Source organism: Macaca mulatta, chromosome 13, assembly GCF_049350105.2.
Source record: "Macaca mulatta isolate MMU2019108-1 chromosome 13, T2T-MMU8v2.0, whole genome shotgun sequence".
Classification (NCBI taxonomy): Eukaryota; Metazoa; Chordata; class Mammalia; order Primates; family Cercopithecidae; genus Macaca; species Macaca mulatta.
This window is the reverse complement of record NC_133418.1, coordinates 109,706,455-109,727,533: the sequence shown is the minus strand read 5'-3', so window position 1 is coordinate 109,727,533 and position 21,079 is coordinate 109,706,455. Positions and strand designations below refer to the sequence as shown.

Below are 21,079 nucleotides of genomic sequence, written 5' to 3'. Positions count from 1 at the left end.
AGGAGAGCGAGCTAAGGAAGGATAGGCTTTCTCACCTAGGTAACCAAGAGACTGAAAACAAGGCTGAAAAGGCGGTGCAGTTTAACTCTTTGACAGCACAGGCTCTGGAGGTGTTAGGCCCAGACTCAGTGCCCACATTTGCCACTTCCTGACAATGTTACTTTGACCAAGAAGTCACTCAATAGATCAGAGCCTCAGTTTCCTTATTCGTATATTGGAGATGGATAACAACACCTTCCTCATGGGGTTGTTGAGAAATTAAACAGAAACATAAAATAATAAATGCAAGGCATGTAATACAATGTCTGGCATATAACTAAGTGCTTCAATTAAAAGCAACCATTATTATTAAGGACATCTGATCTTTTTTGCATGAAATGGGAATGATAGACGATTTGTGAGCAGTGAAACATCAAAATCATGTTATTGATTAGAAAAATGTATGGGCTGGGGCAGACTAAGGCACTTGTGATGAAGACTTGAAGCTGTCTAATTCAGGAAGAAAGTAATTTAAAGTCCATTTCTGATTATAAGTCCTAACAGTTTCACATAAAATGAAGTTGATTTTTTTTGCCCTTTCACCCAAGTGCCAAGAAGAGATAACTAGGAAAAGCTAGAATGTGAGGAAGCTGTTGTCATGAAGACAAGCTGGAAGTTATAATAATAACCAAAGCCCCCAATACGGTGAATAAGAATGAAAACAGTATTAATAATAACTTCTGAAGGTTTACTATGTACCGTCAATTATATCACTCATCATAACTATCCTTTTCTTGTATACTGTTATCATCTCCAATTTGTAGATGAGGTAACAATCTCAGATTTAAGAATCTGACCACGGCATTTTGAACTGAATGATATTAAAATTTTAAAAAAGATCAAAATAATTTGTCCAAGGTCACACAGTAAGTAGTGGCACGAATATTTCAACTTGGACTATCTGACTGCCTTGTCAATTACTACACAATGCTACTGAACCAAACGGGCATATTCCAGAACAGTGTGGCAGTGGATTAAAATTACTCAGCTATGATGAGATAGAGAAGGATTATTACTCTAACATTTGTCAAGTTATTAAATCAAATTAGTTCCTTTTACATTAGAACTTACTGTGCGGCTAATAACATTTGACAGTTTAGAGGAACATGCTCTCATTTTGTGTTGATAGTTCAAACATATAATAAAATTAGGAGAAGTCCTTCCTAAAATAGAAGTATTGTGTTCCAGAAGAACCATGTCGTAGATGTGCTTCACTATTACTGGTGCTCAACAAAACTACACGGAAATGAAAGGCAGCTCTTTAGAAAAAGCTTCCAAGGACATTGACTAGACACTATCTCCTGAAGATTTTAGCTTCAAAATTGCTTACATTTTGATTTCAAATTGAGTTCTTAAAATTCATAGTCACTCTCATGGTTCAGCAAATATAAAAACAGATACACACAAACATATGCATAGGGAAACAGAGAGGAAGAACCATGATAAAATGTTAACTGGCAAATCAAGGGGAAGAGCATGTCGGTATTTTTTTTTAATCTGTGTAATTTTTCTGAGGGTTTTAAATTTTTCAAGATAAACAGGTAAAAAATAGCAATTATAACTTTCATAATGTAAAAACTAGAATAGGAAGAAGGAAAGTGATTCCATTTCTCATCTTTTACGAAAGCAAGGAGAGGATTTAATGAGCTTAAAAATTAAAAAAGAACATCATTATTTCAAAACATATTTACTTCATTATAAGGGTAATACAAATGATTTTAAAAAGTCATAAAATACACTTTGGGAGGCTGAGGCCGGCAGAACACGAGGTCTGGAGATCGAGACCATCCTGGCCAACATGGTGAAACCCCGTCTCTACTAAAAATACAAAAATTAGCTGGGTGTGGTGGCACATGCCTGTAATCCCAGCTACTCGGGAGGCTGAGGCAGGAGATTTGCTTGAACCAGGGAGTCAGAGGTTGCAGTGAGCCGAGATCGCGCCACTGCACTCCAGCCTGGTGACAGAGCAAGACTCCGTCTCAAAAAAAAAAAAAAAAAAAAAAGTCATAAAATAGATAAAAAAGAGAAAATCTCTCATAGTTTCACTACAAACACGTAGGGAATTGTTTCCACCTTTTTCCCTATAATGAGGATTGGGGATGGGACATTATACTGCAAACAATAATTTAGTACACTATTTTTAAAAATTAGATGATAAAGGAAACACACACAGAATCAGTTTTGGTCCAAAGAAGTCATGTGCAATACATACACAGCTCTATTAACAGAAAAGAACAACAGCAGCGACAGTGACAACAAAACTATGTTCACTGAATGACTACTTTGAGACTGTGTTACTCTGAGGTGGCATGAGTGTTCACCTGGCATTTCCCTATTATGTAATGTGGCATGGAAGGACATTCACAAATGTACAAAGGAATGGAAGGGAAATGTCAAGCAAACAAAGGAAATGATTGAATCAAAGCAAGAAGACAGATTTTTAAGCACAAAATAAGCGAATCCTCGGTCAGAGAGTTTTCAGGTTCTGCATGGCATACACATACAAAGATAACCCAAACTTAAATTCAAATGGTTAAGGCACATTAAAGGAGATGGTAACTATAAAAGCATTTTATAAATCTTGATGCACTAATCAAAATAAAATATTCTTATATGAGAATGCAAGAAAGCAAGACTACATTCAAGCAAGCAAAACACACACATTTGACATTTCTTTTAAATGTAAATGTCATAGAATTTGGATACCTGAAGGAACATTAGGTCTCTTCCATATTGAAAGTAAACTGGCAACCAGATTTTGTGACTGGTTTGCATAGCAGATGCCAATGTTTCAAAATTAAGGAATTTCAGACACACAGAGTCAGGATGTTCCAGCTCCTGTTTAAAAACTGGATGATAGGAAAACAGTAGCAAAAACAGGCTGTGGCCAAGGTAGCAGCTGCCTCCTTTAGACAAGGAGCTCTCTAGTTCATCCCAGGCTCTCCCACTGCCTACCTCGTCTGAAGCCCAGTAGAAGGAGGGAGGGGTATATACAAGTGAGCTAACAGTGAGGGACATAAACATTCATTCCCTGTAGGTCCCGTGCCTCCATTAATGAACTGACCCACATACTATGCACACTTTCCTCACTAAATATGGAGTGGGCGGGACAGACATTTCCCAGGATAATGTCTTCTATTTACCAGCTCCCATGAAACAATCAGGGGGAACTGGCAAGGAATAAGAAATAACTGCAAATAAATGAATGCATAAATGGTCCTGGAGTAATATAAAAAGGGTGACTTTAGGAAAATCATAATCATGTTATATTAAAAGAAAAATGCCTGGAAAGGTAAGGATGTTGGTATGCACACAATTCCAATCTCAAAGCTTGACTCCTGATAAATACAGATAATCTCCTTGTGGCTGCTCTCAAACAAACGCCAACCCAGAATATCTTCCTGGGTTCCTGGAGAACTGTAAGCATAGTTAAAAAATAAAACAGAGTATCTTCCTGGGCTTCACTTCTCAGTGAAAGGGGGGACACACCTTGCTGTAACATGGCAGAGTGGATACTCATAAATATGGCCCAAAGTGATCCAGAAATACTGCGGTTAACAGAGTGGATCCACCGTCCTGGGTTGTGACCACGGCTTTCAGGAGGGCTCAACCTCACAGGACATAAGGCCTCATGAACTGCAGGTGCTCAGAGAACACTGGGTGATTTACTTTGCCTCATAGAGCAGGAAGAGGAAAAAAAAATCAGATTCAATTTGCTCTAGGTGGGCCGTTCTTTCTTTTTTTTTTTTTCTTTGTTTTCACTTTAAAAATAATGTGAAATCTCTAGATAACAGCAAAGAGTTTAATAAAGTCTGAATTATGTGACATTGTTCAATATTTATATGAAACTTTAAGGCAGCTGAAGCCGACTGTGAAGTAGCAATTTAAATAATCAACGCCCCCCCCGCCCCCGCCAAACTCAATAGTTTTGAAGTAAATCTTTCTTCTTTTTTTGAATATTGCACAGAGGAATTTTGCATTAATTACCTGTTATCTGAGTGAATTTAATGCTATAAATCCTTTTGAGAATGACAAATATACTGGCTTATGCTTGTGAGACATTCTTGTTAGGAAGTTTTTTAAAGCTAAATGAAGGCGAGAAGTAGAAAGGGAAATAAGGCAAAGGCAGAGAGAAGCATGTCAAAGAGACAAGAAAGGTCAGACCTTGCTACTCGAAGTTCTTCCATGGACTGGGTATCACTTGGGAGTTGGTTACAAATGGAGAATTTCAGGCCCCACCCAGACCTACTCAATCAAAATCTGTATTTTAATAAGATCTCCAGGCTATTCCTATGCAGAATTAAGTGTGAGAAGCACTGCTTTACTTTCCTGTGCTGGCTCTTTAATGTCAAAAGGAGGTGATATGGTGAGAGAAATGCATACCTCTCTGAGCTTCATTTCCTAACGCACATGACAATTTCTGTATGATAAGGTTGTTCTGAGGACTAATGTAAAATGCACATGACAATTTCTGTATGATAAGGTTGTTCTGAGGACTAAGTGAGTTACTGAATAGCACCTTTCCAAAGTCTTGGCATAGAGGAATTAGATGTTCATTAGTATTTTTTTGTTTCCTTGTTTTTAAAATATTTGACAGCAGTATTTTATTTCCAGGTGTAACAGATATATGGATATATGCTCTTAGAATACTCTTAGTATTGAAATTTTTTTTTAAAACTTACTTTTCTTAAGCAAACAAATTCTTAACACAAACTAGAAATTGATATTTTATTCCTGAAATGTGATGTTACAAATACACACAAATAATAAGAGACAGCATACACATTTATGAATTTCTTTTATGAAAGAAATTTCATATGCACAAATAATTAATTCCTTTGTCCTATCTTTAATTGTAGATGCTATGAAAGGTCTTTGGCATGATTTAAAATCCTTAAGACACTCAACTCTCATATCTAGAGGCAAGAACGTGGTTAAACTGAAAAGAAAGCCATCTGTACAGGTGGCCTGTCTAGGTGTTATAATTTTAAGTTACTTAAAATTAGCACAGATAAAAGAAGAGGAAAAGAGAGCTTTCTGGGTGAGGTAGGAGCTGCAGTGAAAGAGCAAATGATTCTAACACTTTTTTGTGGAATCTTCAGGATTTTCTACATAGATGATCATGCTGTGTGCAAACAGGGACAATCTGACTTCCTCCTTTCCCATTTGGATGCCTTTTACTTCTTTCTCTTGTCTTATTGCTCTGAATAGAACTTCTAGTGTGATGTGTTGAATAAAGTGGTGAAAATGGGCATCCCTGTCTTGTTCCAAACCTTGGAGGAAAAACTTTCAATTTTTTCTCATTAAGTATGATGTTAGCTATGGGTTTGACACAGGGAAAACAGAATGGAGGTTCCCCTAAAAATTGAAAATAGGACTACCATTTGATGCAGCAATCCCATTACTGAGTATATATCCAAAGGGATGACATCAGTATGTTGAAGAAACTTCTGCACACCCATGTTTATTGCAGTGCTATTCATAATCACCAAGATATGAAATCAACCTAAATGCCCATCTAAAGATTAACGGATGAAGAAAATGTGGTATATATAAATACCATTCAGCCACAAAACAGTGAAATCCTGTCATCTGCAGTAACATGGATGAACCTGGAGGACATTATGTTAAGTGAGATGAGTCAGGCACAGAGACAAATACCACATGATCTCACTCATATGTGGAACCTAAAAACGTTGATTTCATGGAAGTGAGAGTAGATTGGTGGTTTCCGGGGAGCAGAGTGTGGGGTACTAGAGGATAGTCAATAGGCACAAACTTATAGTTGGGCAGGAAGAATAAGTTTTGGTGTCTTATTTATATAGTAGGATGAATCAGAGCAAATACCAATGTATTAAATATTTCAAGATTGCTAGAAGAATTTGAATATTGTCACCACAAAGAAATGATAAATGGTTAAAGTGATGGATATGGTAATTATACCAATTTTATCATTATGCTATGTATACATTCATTGAAACATTACAAGTCGGGTGTGGTGGTTCACGCCTATAATCCCAGCACTTTGTGAGGCCAAGGCGGGCAGATCACCTGAAGTCAGGAGTTCAAGATCAGCCTGGCCAACCTGGTGAAACACCCCCCGTCTCTACTAAAAATACAAAAATTATCCGGGCATGGTGGTGGGTACTTGTAATCCCAGCTACTCGGGAGGCTGAGGCAGGAGAATCACTTGAACCTGGGGGGCAGAGGTTGCAGTGAGCTGAGATACCACCACTGCATTCCAGCCTGGGCAATACTGCAAGACTCTGTCTCAAAAAAAAAAAAAAAAAAAAAAAAAGGAACATTACATTGTACCACATAAACGTGTACAATTATTATGTGTCAATTATACAATATAAAAATTTAAATTTAAAAGAAGCAAATAATATTTGCGCCAACATAAAAAGAAAAAGAGGACATGTGGGCCGGGCGTGGTGGCTCACTCCTGTAATCCCAACACTTTGGGAGGCCGAGGCGGGTGGATAACCTGAGGTCAGGAGTTTGAGACCAGCCTTCCCAACATGGCAAAACCCCGTCTCTACTAAGAATACAAAAATTAGCTGGACATGGTGGCAGGCACCTGTAATTCCAGCTACTCAGGAGGCTGAGGCAGGAGAATTGTTTGAACCAGGGAGGTGGAGGTTGCAGTGAGCCGAGATTGCGCCACTGCACTCCAGCCTGGACAACAAGAGCAAAACTCCATGTAAAAAAAAAAAAAAGAGGACATGTGAATAATGGCATAAATTGCTTAAAAATTAACCACAAAACCAAATATTTGGTGGTGGCCGTCAACACACATCCTCAAATTCTTACTTTTTTACGCAGTCTCCCTGCCAGGGATATTGTGGGATAGTGTATACCTAACCCAAGAGTATGTAATGCGCCTGTGTGTGTGACATCTGAAGATGTGTATGAGTGAGGCTACTGTCAAAACAGACACTATGGAGGGTAGTGGATGTCCAGGTTATGAGTTTGGGACTGAGGGAGGTGTGGTATGTCAATAAGAGAAAGGGTGAGGGGCACATAAGGCCTGGCACGGGCTCCTGGAGGTTAGGCTGTCATGTCAGGTCAAGGAATGAATAACTTGAGAGCATTACTTTCAAAAACCAGAATAACCATATCACTGCAAAGACCCTCCTTGGAGCTACCTGGAAAACATAAACCGCCTCCCTTCCGTGACTCTGCCAGGCACATTATTGGGAAGGGAAACCCAAACAAAGGGTGTCAGGTTTAACTGTGCAGATTCAAACAATACTTGCCAAAATAAAAGTTATGGCTTTGTCTTTCTTCTTTTTATTTTTTAGGCAAAAAAAAAAAAAAAAAAAAAAAAAAAAAAAAAAAATTCCCTGAATTTTTTTTTTGTTAAGAAGGCTTTGTTATTCTGTGTCCCTAGAATAAAAAGTAAGATCTTTTTCTGTTCCTCCACTCCCTAATGTCTTTTTCAAACCTTAAAAAATAGTCTGTATTAGAGTGAGTCTCAAATTGGATTCTTCTGTATACGTGGCTAGAAATTCACTAAGAAGGAACACTGCCTTTTAATATTCTTGAGATGTCCCCAGCGGGACAAGACTAAGAAGCCCCATTGAAAGGGGCCTAAAACAGTACCTGTTGAGACCCTTTCATCTTGGGAGGCCAGGATCCAGAGTCAGCCTAGCCTGAGAGAAACTGCCCTGCTGACAGCAGCTCCCTGGGAGCTGATGGCTGAGAACTCACTGACAAGCTGGGAATGAGACAGCAGCAGTGAGATGGGCCCTGGAAGGAGGGTAAGTGATTCTCATGTAGCGTCTCTGCCTGCTCTGCTCCCTGCTGCATGTGCAGTTGCTCAGGCAGCTTCCTCAGCCTGGAATACCATCATCTATCTCCTCCAAACAGACTCTTCTTTCACTGACCAGCTCTGTGTCACCCTTTGTGTATCCTGCCCTAACTACTCCCTCCACTCTGCCTTCCGTACAGCGCTTCCCATTCTATAGCACAGTGACTATGGCTACAGGCCAGATCATCTCCCCCGCAGGACTGTGAGCTCCCTGGGGTTAGAGGTTATTTCTTATCCACATGACCCCTTTGTGACTTCACACAAAGCACGGTACACAGTACACCCCATGAATCATTAATTTCTTTTTAAAATGGGGGGCCTAAATTAGCCACTGCTACAGCGACTTTCCTATCTGAAGAACTGTAAGCAAAGGGGTTCAGAAACACTGTGCAAGGTAAAAAGCACAGGAAGTAGAAGCCTCTGCTTGCAATGTTTTTCCATCTTCACCTACATAGCTCATTCTATATTCTGTCACTCAAACCTTGTGCACAAAGCAATGCAGGGAAATAGACTATGAAAGCATCGGCATCTGAGTACTTCATTATCATTTAGAGCCAGGGTGGAATCCGGGTTCTATTTCCCAGCTCTATAACTCTGGGCAAGTCAACTCCTCTCTCTGAGCTTTTCTTTTAGTCCCTCCTCTGAAAATGGCAACAACATATCCAGCCATTAGAAATAATAATCACAATAATCATTAAATCTACAAAGATCAATGGAAAGTCTTACAATAGCAAATAAATAAGAGAATACAAAAGCTTATACATTTAAATTGAAACTATATAGAAAGATATCTGTACCTGAACAATAACTGGTAGGTAACATGCAAATAAAAATTTTACCAAATGGAACTATGGGGAGTTTTCTGAAACCCGTCTTCATTATATTCGATCATGTTTTCAATTAAAGAAAGAAACTGGGGAGAGGTCTTATACAGCTGACATGGATATTAGGCATCGTAAAGACCTTTGTGAATTTCAAGGACATGCATAACCGTTCATTTGTGTCTGCTCTTTTTCTTACCAATATCATTGTATCTGAATGAAAAATTCTTTCTAAAAATAGCATCAGAGATCTATACATCTTTCTAGGCTTATAAAGCCTGTATACTTTGAGTCCTAAAACAAGGCAGACTTTAATTTATGCAAAGTTTTTGTTTTTTTTTTTTAAAGAACATATATACTCACCCTAGGAATTTCCATACTTAATCAATACAGTTAACGTGTTGGAGATGAGAATCCCTTATCTTGTAGGAAGCTCAGAGCAGTTTCTGCCCTGATAGAATGATTATGATGATTATTATCTCTAATGGCTGTGAAGGAGGCAAAAGAAAACAATGCTCTCCATGGCAAGCAGGACCTGGAGCTGGTGGGGTCAGCACAGAGCTAAGAACACCACATCTCCAGGTGCAGAGCCGCTCCTTTCCCAGTTCTTCTGATGAAGAACTGAGCCGCAGGTCCTCGGTTCTTCTTTCAGAAAACACCTAAAAATGTGGCTTAGTCTAGGAAGCCTCATACACATGGATACTAACAGCAATTCTAATACTCTGAGGAAAGCCAGTTAATGAAGATGCACATACTGTTCTAGTCTTACCCCTTGTCCACACTGGCGTGGACGGCTGCAACAACACCTTCCAGGACCTTCAGTGGGTCCCTTGGCCCACCAAGGTCAGCACTGCCACCACTGTGAAAAGAGAGAGAAACTGATTCAGAAAAGGATCACTCCAGTCTCAGAAATAAACTTGGTATTCACACGCTTAAATGAACCTGGTTGAATTTTGGCATGGTATACTACCTGCCCATAGTCATTTGTGCTATGTAATATCTACAAATGTACCAAGCCCTACACTAGGTGCTAATGAAACATTTTCTGCCCTTAAGGGGCTCAGTCTAATACATGCATGTTTTCCTATCAAGAGAATAACACAATCTACTTGCACTGTGTCATTCGAAAAACATTCATTGAACATCAACTGTATGAGCTACTTTCAGCATTAAATGTAATAATGATTTACATCCTCCAGTTGAAGTTTTTTTTTAAAAGAAAGCACTAATATTTACTTGCTACTAATAAGTACCAGGCAACGCTAAACAGTTCACATATATTCTGCCACTATTAAACGCAACATCCTATGAGACAAGTACTATTATTATGCCCATTTTACAGATGTTATGTGTAGAACTCTAGTGAATCCTCAAAATGCAACAGAGGAAAAATATATTTTCAATGAGTTTTTCTAATAATTTAATGATATAAATCAACTGTTAGATTCGGTTCCTTTCATGTCTTTGTTATTTCGTGCCTACTACATTTTATTAACTTCCTAAAAGGTAAATGTTATGAACATTGTCAATAAAAATTTATTTTCCTTAGAAACAGAAGTAGTTGAATTCCTTAAGTTCTCTTTTCCTTCTATTGCTGCAAGATTTAATTAACATTTATTGAATGTCTTCTGTGTGCCAAGTATACCATTTATTGGATCAGAACCAAATCTGTAGTGGTAGAATTGGATGCAGAAAAAGAGAAGTATAATTTATGTCAAAAATTTATAAACATAAAACTATTCTATCATATTTTAATTATTCATGAAAATGGGCAATTTTAAGAAATAAACTAAATTCATCAAAACACTAATTTTTCAAAATGCGTATTTTTGTGAGCTTCATCTAAAACTTGGTTTAAGAAATAATAAAACGATAACCATAAACCAAAAGGTACAAAATGTGGCCAACAAATATCTGTCATCATTTGAAAGAGGACACTGGTTCATACAACCAATATCAAAAAATCCTAATAAGCAAACAATAAAACTAAGCTTTATTAATTTGAAATTTGTTCTTCTAAAAAAAAAGTTATGAAATTCTATATATCTCCCTATATATAAAATTAATGGATACCTCAGAGCATTAAGGTAAAAACTGTATGAGGCTGGGGTAATTAAACTGATAAAGGCTCATTTGATTTCAGTTCAGCTGCAGAAAACTGACATGCATTTAATCAAAAAGTTCCTCAAGAGCAATACAGAATTAAAAAGAATGCTTAAAAGGAGAATAAATTAAACATAACTAAATCTTTTAGCCTAATTGCATTATTCACAGAAAGTACTTGATGCCTCATTATTTTCTTAGCTTCACTTTTGCCTCTTTTCTAATCCTCTTGGATGCATTCCTACAAAGGCACCCGCATGTCGACACAAAGCAAGAATTTCTCAATTGTCGGTTTTGTGCCATTAATTGCAGGTAAATAATGTCTAAAGACACTTTACAGATGTCTAACTTCATCAGTGTATGATTAACCTTGTCTTGTGTTTTTCAAAAGAACCTTCTGGGAACCATTTTCCTACTACTACAAAGAATGGGAATTAGAAATGGTAAGATCTGAAAAACCATATTGAAGTCACAGGACAGTCTGAAACTTACTTACCTGTGTCAAATGCCATTTTGGCCTTTCCCTTATTTCAAGAAAACTTTGTAAAATGGGGTCCAACCAGAAATTACATAGCTTAAGATGTTATACACAGTACCAACAATGAAACATTTTCATGGTCTCCATTCTGAAGACATAAGACTATGAGAACTCTAAAAATAATCTCTCACTTTTGTAAAGTCCTTCAAAACTTATAAAATGCTTTTACATACAGGATGATAGCTTAGCACCATCACTGACAAAGTGTCACCCTAGTTTTTCCACAATGATCACTTTGTAGCTTACCTCAATGCAGAAATTATTTTCATGATTGCACTCTGCACTATATCCTTGGGTGAGATGTCAAGAGGGCCAACTGCCACCTCTAGCAGCTGCTGAATCATTGCTAGAGGCTGACCATCTAAACAAATAGCCACGGCTTCATCATGAAGTTTCTCTTTTTCTGATCGGGACAGATCATAGAGGCGACTGTATTTTTGCAGTGTTTCCTGTAAAGACATGGTAATCAACACTTAAACAGAAATTAAATGTATCTACATGCACAAAGTGAAACATATTTAGATCCTGGAACCAAATACATGACAAGCAGCAACACCATACCAAAGCGCATGTATTAGTTATTAAGAGCTTAGGCTCAAGCATCACCCACACTTGAGTGCAAATTCTGGCTTTACCATTTATTAGTTAGTGGGCCTTTGTGATCTCAAATTTCAACATCTGTAAAATGAGGATGAGGAAAATAGGGTCATGTGAATAGAGGGTGTTGTTAACATTAACTGAGATAATATAAAAATCAGTTCTTTAGCACTTCGGAAATAAAGTAATGCTCAGTAAGTATGAGCTTTTCTATTATTATTATCACTAATGCGCTACAACCACATAATAATCTATTGAACTACAACTATGTAATCCCAGGTATTATACATACGGTATCTAAATTAATACTTGTAAAAACCCTGCAAGTATTTTTAAATTAGCTCCATGTTATAAAAAAGGAAACTAAAGACCAAGGAGATTGAGTATTAGCAGAGCTAAGATTAGATCCCAAGTCTACTCCCCTGCCCTAGGCCACCCTGCCTGCCTCTCCAATGTTGTAACAAATAATTTAAGAAATAAGAGGCAAGCTATTGTTTTTTGGCATACCAAATACAGTCACTTAACGATGATAACTGTTTCCAGATTCTTTATCGTTTCCCTTGTAATCCTGAATATACTGTTTAGTCTTTGAAACCAACCATGAGAAAAATCTGAATATTAACTGAATATTTGATGATATTAAAGAATGTCTATTAATTTCTTTGCTAGTGATCATGTTATAGTGGTTATTTTAAAGTATCTTTTAGAGATAGATAGGGAGGTATTTATGAATAAAATGAAAAGATGACTGAGATTTGCTTCACAATCCACAAGAGCAAGGGAAGGGAAGGCAGCAGTATGCATTAAGATGAGGCATGTTTTGATAATTGTTGAAGCTGGGAGTTGGGCACATGAAGTTTCATTTTACTGTTCTGCCCGCTGTGAAATTCTCTATTTCAGAAAAATCCCTATGAGTTAAGCAGGGCAATTCCTAGTAACCTCACCTAAGAGGAGAGGGAACTGAGGCTCTGTAGGACGGAAGCCTTTAACTTTGGTTAAATTAACCTTCGTGAGGATATAAGATTTATTTGTACTGGGTATATAATTAAGGATGTTAAAATGAAGGTCTGAACTATAAAAGGGATAAATGCATGGGGTTGAAGGTTATTTCCCGTTTTTGCTATACATGGTGCCTTAATAAAATTAACTAATGTCTAATTTAGGAACCTCAAGAGTTTCGTATTATGGACCATCCAGAGTCTGACTGAATGGCACTCACAAGTAGCTATATGGTATGTTTACATCACATCTTAGATGAAACAAACATGGTTTTTTTTTTTATCAATAATCCCCTTAAATCCCCCAATAAATTATTCTAGGTATTGGAAGACAATACTTGTGGCTGGGTGAAGTGGCTCAGACCTGGAAGGCCAAGGTGGGCAAACAGCTTGAGCCCAGGACTTTGAGACCAGCTTGGGCAACATGGCGAAACTCTGTCCCTAAAAAAATACAAAAAATTAGGTGGGTGTGGTAGCACACACCTGTAGTCCCAGCTACTCAGGAGGCTGAGGTGGGAGGATTCCTTGAGCCCAGGAGGTAGAGGCTGCAGTGAGTGAGCCTGAGGAACAGAGTGAGACCTTGTCCAAAAAAAAAAAAAAAAAAGACAATACTTGTTCCAAAGAGAGTAATGCCAATTCTCTGGGTTTTAATATAGTATATTAAAAAATAATATAAATTTAAAAATAATTTTAAATGTGTTTATTTAAAAATGAGTACTTTAAAAATTTATAGTAAGTATAAACCACTTTTCCCTGAAGATTATAATTTTACTCTAGTTCTCATAATTATGAACTATAGAGCTGTAAATGTCAGTAGGATAAAACCAAGATTGGTAAAGCCAATTTGTTCCCTGCAAAGGCTTCTATATTGTTCATACCATTATTTAACATTATTCACCAGACAGAAAAATAGGCACTCCAAAACACAAAATGGAATAAAATTTCTTTCAAACTTTTAAGTTCTTCCCATTATCTTTTCAATGAGGGCTTTGCATTTATATCTTGTACAAATTTTGAAGTCTCCCATTTGCTCATTATCTGAACTCTCCACTGACTGATCTTTCTAGTCATTCTACAAGGCAAGAATACAATTCAATAAATGTGTAAGGTTTAAGAAAAATAAAAGAGGAGGTTAATGGCCACTTATAAGGTTCATTTACCATAGTATTAAAGGGCAAATGGAATATTATTCATATATATAAGCACTGTTTTCACTTATATGGAAACCATTTATTTATTGATTTATCAACTTTCCAGTTATAGAAAAAATTATCTCAACTCCCACAATTGTTAAAATATAGAACAAAATCTCTAAGGGCCTCAGAGAGCTTCGGGTTTCATTGTATAGTCCTAACACCTGGGTCTTCAAACCTCATCACAGGTAGGGGACCTCAAACTTCATGATGCTGTTTTTGAGACACCAAGAAACTAGAAGCCAACTAGAAACAATTTTAGTAGTCAAAAAATTCCTCTCAATAATGAAATTCTATTTTACGTTGGAAACATGCAACATAAAAACAGGTTAAGGGTATACATTTAACAACAAAAAAAACAGGGTAGACATAAGAGGCTATTTCTGATTTTTTTCTGAAAATTAGAAGGGAAAACAAAATCAAAATTTTTATGTATTTATGTGTTTATTTATTTATCTGAGACAGAGTCTCACTCTGTCGCCCAGGGTGAAGTGCAGCGGTGTAATCTCAGCTCACCACAACCTCCGCCTCCCAGGTTCAAACGATTCTCCTGCCTCAGCCTCCTGAGTAGCTGGGATTACAGGTGCGTGCCACCACTCCCGGCTAATGTTTGTATTTTTAGTAGAGACGGGGTTTCACCATGTTGGTCAGGCTGGTCTCAAACTCCTGGACCTTGTGATCCGCCTGCCTTGGCCTCCCAAAGTGCTGGGATTACAGGCATGAGCCACCGAGCCCAGCCTATTTTTATTTTTATTTTTATTTTAAAATTCTACCAGGTAGAAGTAAAGTGTGAGCACCATTGTCTTCTCATTTCTTAATTTTAGAGACCACTCCCCCGACCCCAGGCCGCTATCCAGTGTTCAACTCCTGCTGCTGTCTCCACTTCCACCCTTCTCACCCACTTCCTCTATTGCCCCATATCAGCTGTGCCAAGTGGCTCAACATCATTTTGAAAGAAGTGGAAACTGAATTGTCAATCAAGTGGTAATGAAGAGATTAACCAATAAAGGCTTGAGGACTATTTTCAAGGATATCTGCAAGTCTGAAAACCCTGTCAAAACAACTAATGTAACTTTAAAGGAAAAAAGAAATAATATACTGATAGAGAGTAAGCATATAGAAGTTCCCATTTCTTTACCTGCTCACTATTCTTCAGAGAAAGGATGAAGCTGTGGCTCAGGGTTTCCAGGTGGGCAAGTGATTTCTCCAGATGATTCAAAGCATCTGCATAGGTAACTTTAGAATCCTTAGCTTCTTGAGTTTCATCTTCTGAGTTTCTTTTCCTTGGCTTCTCAATAAAATGTTTGACTGTCTTAATAGCCTTTCTAGTCATCTCTTTACGGGCTTCCACAGACAGCTTAAAAAAAGAATTAAATAATTGTGAGACAAAAGAACCCTGCATTATTACATCTTGCATATTCAACAAATGTTAATGAGTTAAAACAATACTGAAATTTTTGTATATATGATTTTAACCAATAAATAGCACTTGTTATACTAGTTTTTCTTCTGTGAAGAAAACAAAAAGTGAGGTGCCATTTGCATTATCAAACTAGTAATTAAGATTTTTAAAAATGTTAATATCCAAAGCAGGTAAAGTGATGAAACTAGTATTCACACTGACTGCTGGTTACAGTGCAAAAATGAGGAGCCATTTCTACAACCACGTTCCCAGTTCTGATCACTTATTAAAAGAAAAAAATTCAAAAGAAGAAAATAAATACAGGCATAAAGATTTTAACTGGAATAAGACTATTAACATAACCTCAAAAGTAATCTAATTGATAGAAGAAATGATAACTAGCTTATAATAAATAACGAGCTGGAAAGTTATGTAGTCATTAAAATTAGAATTATAAAAACATTATCCAAACATTTTGGAATATGTTTGTCATAGAACGTTAAATCTTAGAAATCAGAATATAAAACTTTCTAGACAATGTTTACATTAAACTTCAAACTATATCTGCATATACAATATATATGTATTTTATATATTTTCTATTTTACATACACACACACACACACACACACACACACATATACATACAGGTTGAGTACTCCTTATCTGAAATGTTTGGAACCAGAAATATTTCAGATTTCAGATTTTTTTTTTTTGATTTTGGAATACTTGCTAATTTAGCATCCCTAATTCAAAAGGCTGAAATCCAAAATGCTCCAATGAGCATTTCCTTTGAGCAGCATGTTGGCACTCAAAAAGTTTCAGATATTGGAGCATTTCAGATTCCTAGATTCAGGAAATTCAATGTGTACATGCATATAAAGTATATGTATGTATAAAAATATATTAAATATGTATTCAGACATATGCATATATATATTATTAAGGTGTTAGGATTATGAGCTATTTTTTTTTCTTTCCTTCTTTCCAAAGTTTCTATACCATTGTTTTCACCCATTTATTCAGTGACATGCATCAGACTCCTGTATACTGTGTTAGATATATGGGAGTTATATGTTTCTAATTAATAAAATACTAAGCTCATTTATCCTCAAGAATGTGCAGGAGTTATATTTTTCTAATATTAAAATATTAAGCTGTGACCCTCAAAAATACAAAACTAAGTCTAAACTTTGTGCTTTGTTGATGGAAGAAGCAGACGCCTCTGAGATATCCTGGCGCCTCCTCAGGCCTCACTGATTTGTGCTGCTTTGGATCCTGGACTGTAGTCTTCTGTCAGCTACTCAAGTACATTTTTACTATATCCTCAAAAGGATGTGTTGATTTTTTTGTTTTAATAAAAGAGATAAAGACTCCTATGACAGAATCTCATTTTTTTTTTTTCTATTTCCTAAAAGCAGTCATTGTAAATGTCTGGTCATTCTAAAGAGTAGGACTAGGCTGAAATACATGGCATGAGTGACCACAACAGGAGGTAAGCTGCCCCCAGACCCTTCCTTTCCTACTAGCTCCCTCCAAGTTACTCCAAGTTACTCAACAGAGTTATGACTTTAAAATGCTGACAGGGGACATTTTCCTAATCCTATGCAAATATTGATAAAAGGGATCTTTAGGAAAGTACTATTTCCAATGAAATTGGAAATGCATTGCAAATGCAGCTTTCAAACAAGTTCCGTAGTCCCTACTTCTTACCAAATTTCTGGTTCTAAGCCATTAAAAAAATCAGAGCCCACCATTGACTGACAAGTATTAATTATGTTAATGTGTTATCCCACAAATAAACTGTGAACTCCTCCCTGTGATTTAGAAATACAAAATACTAGATCTGTGTTTTGTTCAACAAAACACCCCTCCCTTCATACATGTAGACCAAGAGACTGAGCTCCAGGAGGCTCAGTGGTATGTTAGGGGTCATTGTGTGAATGAGAAGAGTAAAAACTAGAATCCAGATCACTTGTACCAAGTTGGTGCTCCCTGTCACCTTGCATCACACAGCGTCCACTCAATGATTTCTGCATCCTCACAAACTCCTCACTGAGTTTATTAGAGAGTGCATATGCTGGTTGAATGCTGAATGACAAAATCAAGGCCGAATAAGAGTTAAAATTTATAGTAGAGCAAATCTTTTTTTTATATTCATATTTGTTTCTCCAAGAAATCTACATTTCAGAAATTACTTTGGCTATAGCCAAATGTATACACTCTTCCTAGCCTACTGTGTGATATGGAAGAGTTTCAGAAACAGACTGGCTATAGAATAGGGACAGGCAGCTAATTCACACGTGTAGGAAGTAGGGTCCTGGATGAAACGATGGGTCCCTATCCCCTTAAAGAGGTCCAGATGAGATCACTGTTGTCCAAGTCTTGACTAGCCTTTGTCAACCAACCCTGGAATGACCATATGGTAAGCAGGAAGAACAATACATTCAGAAAACGTGTGTTTAGTATTTACTACTGGTATGACTTTAGGAAACTTGACAAAGTGCTTGAAGCCTTAGTTTCCTTATCTACAAAATGAAAAAAAAGACCCCTGCTGCACAATTTTAAGAACTTAAGACAATTTATAAAACAGTCAGCACAGTGCCTTGCCCATAGTAAGTACTCAGTAAACAGATGCTGACATTTAATTTGACCAATGGATAAAATACATACGCCATCCTCCCCACTGTTAGTTTGTCATCTTCCTAATAAATCTGTCATATAATTCCCTTTTAGAAAAACCTTTTTTTAAATAAGTTCCCCAAATTTCTTAGCACGGAATTCAAGAACTTTCACAAACTGGTCCCTAGCTAAGCCTCTGGCTTCATGGTATAATTGTAACCCGAACCCAAAGCTACAGCCACACTGACTCTTTGTCATTACCTGGTGCTCTTACTTGCCGTCTTGTCTCAATAAAATGTTCCTTTCCCTCTTTTTCACAAGGCAAATTTCTAGTTATGTTTCATTACCGAGACATCCAGGGTCAACCTAGCCTCTACAAGCATTCCACTGGCAAGTCCTCTGCTCCAACATCCAAGTGTATAACCCACCTACTTTGTATGTATCAACTGTCTCCTCAGCATTACTGAGTCTAGCCCTCACACGGAAGTCTATGCTTTCAGAAAACTTGTCGTAGGTTATGAGAGACAGGTGCAACTTTTTCAAGAGTTTAAATTGTTTGACTTTATCACTACAGTGTCATTAGAAAATTTTCTTTTTCTATTTAAAATAATCCTTCAAGAGAACTAAACATTTCAAAATAACTATATAACCTGACACTGAGCAAGGCAGAGTGCAAATAAATGCAATCCTAAGTTAATTTTCCTGAGCTAGCTAGAACCTCTAAGAAGCAGAATGATATTATGATTAAAAATATGTAAGGTGTTTTATTTGACTAGGCGTTTTACTTAATTCAAGCTTTTTATTACTATACTTTGTAAAAACAGGTTCATTGCTGAAAGACTCCAGGGTATGATTAAAAAATATATGTTTAACACTGAATTTACATCTAGTAGATTTATTTTCTTTAAACTGTTCTATAATGGAAGGAACAGAAGTAAAAGAAAGAAATGATTGGAAAAAAATGTACCAGAGTAAAAAAATGGCAATTTCTTTATTGTATCTAGTGGCCCCACGGTACCATTATTCTTAACACTCTTTTCTCAAGCGCACAGCATTAACATGTCATTCATGTATATCATTACTATAATATCCAACCAAGATTATACTTTTAACTGTTCCCTGCAGCAATTGTAATTGCTATGAAAAATAATAATGGATTTTGTGAAATAAAGATAAGTGGCTAAACTGTTTCATCACTTAATAAATAGGTACTAAACATCTACTTTCCAAGACCTATAAAAAATGAGATAAAAACATGAAGCAGGCTTACAAAGAAACCACATATATAATGGAAGATAATATAGTGAGAAGAGGGCGGAGGGACTGAGGAATCGTTGATGGCATCAGCAAATCTTATTGGTCAAGCTTCAAAATATATCTGAGCTCTAACCACTTCCTACCGCCTTCACTGCCACCAGTCAGTTCCCAGGCACCATCATCTCTCATAAAGAGCACTGCAACGGTTCTACCTTGTCTCCCAGTGTGCAAACACAAGCATTCCGCATTCCATCTCTTCCACTGCATTTGTCAATTCCCTTGTAATTAGGATGAGCTGTGTTCCAGCCAATGAAATCTGAGCAGAAGTGACATATACCATTTCTGAGCTGGGCAATTAAAAACCCACATGGATCATTATCCAGTTTCCAGTTTCCCTTTTTTTTTTTTTTTTTGAGATGGAGTCTAGCTCATTGCCCAGGCTGGAGTGCAGTGGTGCGATCTCGACTCACTGCAAGCTCCACCTCCCAGGTTCACACCATTCTGCTGCCTCAGCCTCCCGAGTAGCTGGGACTACAGGCGCCCGCCACCACGCCCGGCTAATTTTTTGTATTTTCAGTAGAGACAGGGTTTCACCATGCTAGCCAGGATGGTCTCGATCTCCTGATCTCGTGATCTGCCCATCTCATCTCCCAAAGAGCTGGGATTACAGGCGTGAGACACCGTGCTCAGCCCAGTTTCCCTTTTTTAGCCATAACAATTGAGGAGAACGTGGGGAGATGGTGCCAATACAAAATGACAGGGCTTCCATCAGCCGGGATCCTTAAGTGACTTTGTGGTTGTGGCCCCTTTGTAGTCTTTTATTGGATTAGGTGCATGAGGGACTATCTACCGAAAGCCACGACACACCCTAGCTTTTTCTGACATACATCAGGTACCAAGAGTAAGGCAATATGTGGCTTTGGTTTTTAGATATCAGGCATTGAAAAAAAAATAAAAAAGATTAGAAAAACACCATAATCTATGACATGCTATAAAAAATACTTAATAAAACTATTATCTGTGGTAGCTTGGGGAGCAGATCATACCCCTAATGAACTTGGGGATCTAAAGAGGCTGGGAAATGGAACACCAGAAATGTGTTGGATGCTATATGATGCTGTGGGTATTAAAAGAAGTACCATCCAGATCGGAAGCAGGAGAGAAACAGAATAAACAGCCCAGAAGTTCAGGGCCATGCTGGGTTAAAAAAAAACCACAAAAACAAAAACCAACTTACTAATTCTAGACCCTAAGAGTAAGAGATAAGATGGAGAAATCCTTATATAACAAATGCCAAGTAAAACCTTTAGAAGATTAAAATGCTTCAGGGAAGAGATAAACCAAGTGCGTGACACTCCGTAAATTCTTTCAACTGGACAAAATGACTCAGGGCAGACATCCAATTAATGATGTCGTTCTTAAACAGAAACCTGAGAGCTTTAAGCTACCCCCTTTAAGTGGAGAGAGAATGTATGGGGGTCATACATCAAAGATATATAGAACAATATTTCAAAACAAACAAAAAGACTCTGTAGATGTGGCTATGGGCACATGACACTAAGAGAAATCAAATAAGTAAGAAGCCTATTAAATTTCTGAGATAGTGATGCTGCCCAAGAAACCACAAACCTGGGCTGAAGGCATTTTAAATGCCTGTGACTACAGGCATTTAAAACTTAACACTTGCGCCTTCAAC

At 37.3% G+C, this 21,079-nt stretch overlaps 1 protein-coding gene across 2 annotated transcripts in view; it reads right to left on the bottom strand.

The window, feature by feature from the left end:
* The window catches only part of NBAS (NBAS subunit of NRZ tethering complex), a 390,381-nt gene that overhangs the window by 53,602 nt on the left and 315,700 nt on the right, over positions 1-21,079 (bottom strand). For both annotated transcript variants that reach the window (XM_015111744.3, XM_077960110.1), the window contains exons 45-47: positions 15,241-15,459; positions 11,561-11,763; positions 9,443-9,532 (exon numbers count right to left, since the gene is read on the bottom strand). In XM_015111744.3, coding sequence (XP_014967230.3) covers positions 9,443-9,532; positions 11,561-11,763; positions 15,241-15,459 — 512 coding nt within the window. The remainder of the gene's footprint in view (positions 1-9,442; positions 9,533-11,560; positions 11,764-15,240; positions 15,460-21,079) is intronic.